General features: G+C 46.1%; 2 protein-coding genes across 10 annotated transcripts in view; one reads left to right on the top strand and one right to left on the bottom strand.

The window, feature by feature from the left end:
* The window catches only part of afg3l2 (AFG3-like AAA ATPase 2), a 60,805-nt gene extending 60,069 nt beyond the window's left edge, over window positions 1–736 (bottom strand). Inside the window, exon 1 of one of the 2 annotated variants that reach the window (XM_043687727.1) lies at window positions 601–736. Coding sequence is in view for 1 of the 2 variants with exons in the window: in XM_043687726.1 (XP_043543661.1) it covers window positions 601–690 (90 nt within the window). In the remaining variant the exon portion in view is untranslated. The remainder of the gene's footprint in view (window positions 1–600) is intronic. The other variant, XM_043687726.1, reaches the window with a different exon arrangement.
* Window positions 737–1,115: 379 nt separating this feature from the next.
* The window catches only part of prelid3a (PRELI domain containing 3A), a 42,900-nt gene continuing 38,202 nt past the window's right edge, over window positions 1,116–5,813 (top strand). For 5 of the 8 annotated variants that reach the window (XR_006311350.1, XM_043687739.1, XM_043687734.1 and 2 more), the window contains exon 1: window positions 5,423–5,568. Coding sequence is in view for 4 of the 8 variants with exons in the window: in XM_043687739.1 (XP_043543674.1) it covers window positions 5,537–5,568 (32 nt within the window). In the remaining 4 variants the exon portion in view is untranslated. Of the gene's footprint in view, window positions 1,205–4,462; window positions 4,723–5,421; window positions 5,569–5,813 lie in introns of those variants that run through there. The other 3 variants (XM_043687736.1, XM_043687735.1, XR_006311348.1) reach the window with 3 other exon arrangements.

Genomic DNA, 5,813 nt, shown 5'->3' with positions numbered 1-5,813 from the left:
GGGCTGTTTTCCCTGGAGCGTCGGAGGCTGAGGGGTGACCTTATAGAGATTTACAAAATTATGAGGGGCATGGATAAGGTAAATAGGCAAAGTCTTTTCCCTGGGGTCAGGGAGTCCAGAACTAGAGGGCATAGGTTTAGGGTGAGAGGGAAAAGGTATAAGAGAGACCTAAGGGGCAACTTTTTCCACACAGAGGGTGGTACGTGTATGGAATGAGCTGCCAGAGGAAGTGGTGGAGGCTGGTACAATTGCAACATTTAAGAGGCATTTGGATGGGTATATGGATAGGAAGGATTTGAAGGGATATGGGCCGGGTGTTGGCAGGTGGGACTATATTGGGTTGGGATATCTGGTCGGCATGGACAGGTTGAACCCAAGGGTCTGTTTCCATGCTGTACATCTCTATGACTCTGAACAGATTAACGTCACACATGTCCATGACGTTAAACCTGTCGGTATCAGGCAGGCACGCGTTTTAAACAGTAACAGCCCGGTGGTATTGCGCTGAGCGAAGGACGGGCTGGTGGTTGTTGTTGCCTGTGTAAACACGCCGCCCGACCCTCGTTAAAGCGCCGCCCGCCCACTCACTCACTCACTCACCGGCCTCCAGGCTCGGCTGCCGCGCTGAGGGCCCAAACTTTTATACAAGCCTCGGCAGCAGCGGGCCAGCACGGCGTAGCGGTGCGCCATCCGCCTGCTGATTGCCCCTTTCCTTTCCTCCTCTCTCTCCCTGCTGCCACCTGTCCAGCTCAGGGTCCGTGTCGGCGACGTTTAAGCAACGAACAGAAATCCTGAGGCCGCCACCTTGACCCCTCCCCCTACAGGGCTGTCGCCAAGCGTCATTGTGGGCGTGATCAAGCGCAATTACGTCATGTCGTCGCCTCAACCCTCTTCGTCACGTGTTCTCCGCACAGTTACGTCACTGCTTGCAACAACGTCACGGGAAACTTTCTTCCCCAACTGCAGCGCCAGTTTGCTATGTCCTTTCTCTTATACTGTTTGTGCCAGTGCTGCTGTTTGTGCCCATCCGTGTGTCTCTGTATCTTCTTCACTTGTCTTTTCTTCGTTATTTATTTGCTCGATTCCTACGATTTCATACTCTTGTCACCCGATGACGAAGTTGCTCAGTGATCCCTGCTCTCCCCTTGTGCTCAGCCACATCGTGATGGTATGTTGGCAGTAGGAATTATCATCGCCAGAAAAGGTGAGACAACCTCATCTAACAATCTGGAATTCAATTGATTTTTTTGTTTTGTTGTTTTTGACCTGGATTTAAATACAAATATGCTTGGATTTTCAAATTGCCCACTTCAAGTTTTTCGATTTTCACAGGTCCGTAAATAGAGCTGGTATGCTGGTGTAAGTGGGGCAAGGTTTTCTCACACGACTGTTTTACCAACACGCTCATGTAGGTCGGTTTTGCACTTATCAAATAAAATGTCCTAAAATAGTCCAACTACAGCGTCACTGCAAACTGTAAGAAAAATATTTTCAGTCAGTAGAGAATTTATAACATCACAATTGTATTAGACAGCGGATGCAAGGGATTTTACACAATTGTTACGGCATGGGATGAAGGCATTCAAGGTAAAAACAATGACTGCAGATGCTGGAAACCAGATTCTGGATTAGTGGTGCTGGAAGAGCACAGCAGTTCAGCTGCTCCTTGGATGCTGCCTGAACTGCTGTGCTCTTCCAGCACCACTAATCCAGAATGAAGGCATTCAATCCCGTCTATCTTCTCAAAACTCGCTTATTCCGTCTATCTCAGCCGTTCACCCAGTACCTCTTTCTCTTTAACTTTGTACTCCCTTTTCAGCTAGGATTTCGATTCCCTCTTGATCTCCATGATTGAACTTGCCACCAGGTTCCCAAATAGTTCATCCAGATCGTAAACACTTGTGTAAAAGATTTTTTCCTCGTGTTTCTATTGTGTGTTTTTAGGTCTGATTGGTCCCGTTCCAAAGAATACGTAGACAATTTGGCACAATCTTCCTTAGAAATCTCACAGTTCCTAACCCTGATTTTTCCAGAGGTTTTGGTTTTATCATTCGACCTCGAAACTGACACCTTAAAATGACTAATTCTTGACATCATGAAACAGCGTACATCTTTGTGTCTGATGACTAACTTAAATATTGTTCAGGATTAAAGGGGAGGAAAGGCATTTATCTAATAAGAATCAAAAATACTGTTAGATAAAAGGCAAAGAATATCACATATAAATAAGAAAGCTAGAAAAAACGTAACATTCCACACTTTTCAGAATAGATACGGTGGAGTGGGCAGAGGTAGAAGTTATAGAGTCATGGAGATATACAGCGTGGAAACAGACCCTTCGGTCCAACTTGTCCATTTTGACTAAATATGCTATATACATTTAGTCCCATTTACCAGCACTTAGCCCATATCCCTCTGAACCCTTCCTATTCACATATCCTTTTAAATGTTAGATCCGTACCAGCCCCCACTGCCTCCTCTAACAGCTCATTCTGTACACGTACCACTCTCTGCATGGAATAGTTGCCCCTTTGGTCCATTTTAAATCTTTCCCCTCTCACCCTAAACCTATGGCCTCTAGTTTTAAACTTCCCCACCCCAGGAAAAAGACCTTGCCCACTTACTCTTTCCACGCTTGTCATGATTTTATAAGGTCGATAAGGTCACCCCTCCAGTCTCCGAAACTCCAGAGAAATAGCCTCAGCCTATTCAACCGCTTCCTATAGCTCAACCCTCAAACCTTAGCAACATCCTTGTAAATATTTTCTGAACTCTTTCAAGTTTCACAACACCCTTCCTGTAGCAGGGAGAGCAGAATTGCACACAATATTCCAACAGTTGTGGAACCAATGTCCTGAACAGCGCGACACGACTTCCCAATTCCTATACTCCATGCACGGAGGGCAAAGGTGGAATGGCAGTGTTTAGAAAGTATTTTCAGAATCACAGAAGTACAATGGCACAGGAGGCTGTTTAGTCCATCGTACCCACACCAGCTCCCTAAATGAGCATCACTTTTAACAGATTCTAATGGAGTTAAAATGTAAACATGATTTAAGAGATTGCAGGAACATGCAACCCATATTGATAAAGTTAAGTAAAAGAGAATGGAGTAGTAGAATTCTGGATGAAGTGTTTTTTAAGCACACTTTGGAGATGAGATTGTGACATAGTTCTGCAGACATACCGTGTGTACTCGGGTAATAATCGACCTCATGTAAAGGTCGACTCCAATTTTTGGTCAAATAATCTGGAATTTTCCATATATCTTGTGTAAAGGTCGCCCCTAGTTCTTCACAGATAACAGACCAACGTTTATGAGTCAGTGTGCCGGCCGTCACATCCTGCTCCAGATTTCCAGTCTGCCGGTTGTTCTGTTCCGCTCTACTCCCCATCTTCCAGTAGCTGGCAGTTGTTTTCTGCTCCGGGTTTTCAGAATTACCATCATCGCTTTTTTTTTCTTCATTTGTTTAGACATCAATTGGGCTTCTGCGAATGATACATATGAATTCCAGCCCCTCAAAACCAGTATCCATGTAATAATCGACCGCAAGACGTTAACCTTAAAAACTAGTCTATTACTCGAGCATATACGGTATACACTATCCCAAGATAGACTGAAATAATGTGAATCTAGATTAGAGTGGTGCTGGAAAAGCACAGTTGTTCAGGCAGCATCCGAGGAGCAGTAAAATCGACGTTTCGGGCAAAAGCCCTTCATCAAGAATGTCGATTTTACTGGTTCTCGGATGCTGCCTGAACGGCTGTGCTTTTCCAGCACCACTCTAATCTAGACTCTGGTTTCCAGCATCTGCAGTCATTGTTTTTACCTGTAATAATGTGAATGCAAATTCATGGTAAGAAACATTTTTAACATGCTTATACCTACCGAGGTTAATATTTTTCTAATCGACTAGTACAAAATCATCAGTTTAATAAAAGGCAAAGATCACATAGTCCACCAAGACTACTGCTTTGACGTGATGCAACGAACTCAAACGACTAACTCACTCCCTCTCCTCTTCGACTGCAATCTCCTGTGAGAGGCAAATATGTATCAATACAGGGAATGAACAGCAGAAAACTCCCCTCTGACTCTCATAGACAAACAAATAATCTCTTCACGACCATGACGACCTGTATCACAATCCAACGTAACGTGTCATTCTTGCATTTGCAGGAACCTCAAGATCACCATTGCCAGTCTCTGCTCCTCGCTGTGCGCTTGGGAGCAAAGCTTTTCGTCTGGACCCCCCTTTGCTTCCTTCGTTTTTATTTTAAAACAATAAATTTCATAACATTTAAAATGCACAACCTCCAGTCGTTGTCATTTCTCCCGCGCTCCCTGAGGCTGCAACAAAGTATCTAGCGGTTAACTGGATACATGCTGGATGGAGGTGTAGCGTTTTACGTCATGACGCATAGCAGTCATTTCACCCTTGGCCCGGTTACGTCATCAGAAACTCAACAATGTTAAATTGAGTCAAACTCCTGCTATGGACTTTCTCATCAGCTTGCTATACCGTATTTGCCATTATTGGTCTTTCTGTTTTCTTGTGCTGTTTCTCATACTTTTTCTCGCTATTCTTTCTCTTTTTTGATCGGGAATCCTACTTCATTGGCGAGAAACATTTTGAAGTCCAATGATTGCCAACAGTTCCACGTCAGAAGATCGACCAACGAACACATATCACACCGAAACGTTAAGGGATGAAATACAAGGTGAGGCAGTTGCATCTGAAATTAAGCAATTTTTTTTTAAAAGGTACAAACTTAGATAAATCCCAATACAGCAAGTTACATAGTAAACAACTTTGCACTGTCAGCATATGAGAGCCTTTTGACTTGCTAAGATATGTACACAGGCAAGAGGCTGGAAGAACACAGGCAGCATCAGGAGGTGGAGAAGTCGACGTTTCGGGTGTATTCCTTCTTCGGAATATTGTTATGTCAATGTTACATAGACGTTTTATAAATGTAACGCACAGTGCAAGACATTTAATCAGACAGGCAAAGCCACTAATGGACTGTAAGCAGTCGTCTAATTTTCCTGTTGCGATATGTCTTACTCGGTACTTCGGCAAGAGGCATGCTTATTATCTGTTTCCTAGGGTTTAAACATCTCTTCCATCTGACCTTGGATCACTTCGAGCATGACACCCACTGACAGCATGCTCCTCCAAGACACTTATGAGGAATGTCATATTGAACGTTATGACTGTGTTAAATGTCTGTACAGGGTTCAGGGTAAGGGGGGAGCGGACTATGCCTGGGACAGGGTGCTACTGGTGGGTGGGACAATTGCTCTGTTTGGGGCGGGACTGCCGTCCCTGGGCGGGGAAGCCGCCAGGAGGCAGGGAGGTGACGCAATCTGGGGGCAGGCGGCCAGTGGTTAATGGGCGGGGCATCCGTCAGAGGGATGACGCGATTGCTCCAGTGGGCGGGGCGGTGATGCCACAGTATCCCGGCGACAGACGCTCGGCTCCTGTCCAGGAGGGTTTGGGGACAGGCACAGTGCGGCCTGGCCTCCGGTGCCATGAAGATCTGGAGCTCGGAGCACCTCTTCAGGTAATTCACCTTGGGCTGGGACTGGGGTATAGTAGTCAGGCCTGAGGGGGCTGGGCGTGAGGGTGAGTGGGCGGCCTGGCCTGAGGAATGGTGGGGGTCTGGTAAGAGAGGGTGAGTGGTTCCAGCATGATGGCTGGGGCAGGTGGGCCTCCGTCACGATGGGGGGCGTGGGCGGAAAGGGGGATTGGGATGCTCCGGCCGAGGGTGAGTTGGGTTGGGGGTGTAGTAGCCTCAGGCGGAGGGCA

This window comes from Chiloscyllium plagiosum, chromosome 4, assembly GCF_004010195.1.
Source record: "Chiloscyllium plagiosum isolate BGI_BamShark_2017 chromosome 4, ASM401019v2, whole genome shotgun sequence".
Lineage (NCBI taxonomy): Eukaryota > Metazoa > Chordata > Chondrichthyes > Orectolobiformes > Hemiscylliidae > Chiloscyllium > Chiloscyllium plagiosum.
This window is presented reverse-complemented; position numbering and strand designations above follow the sequence as displayed.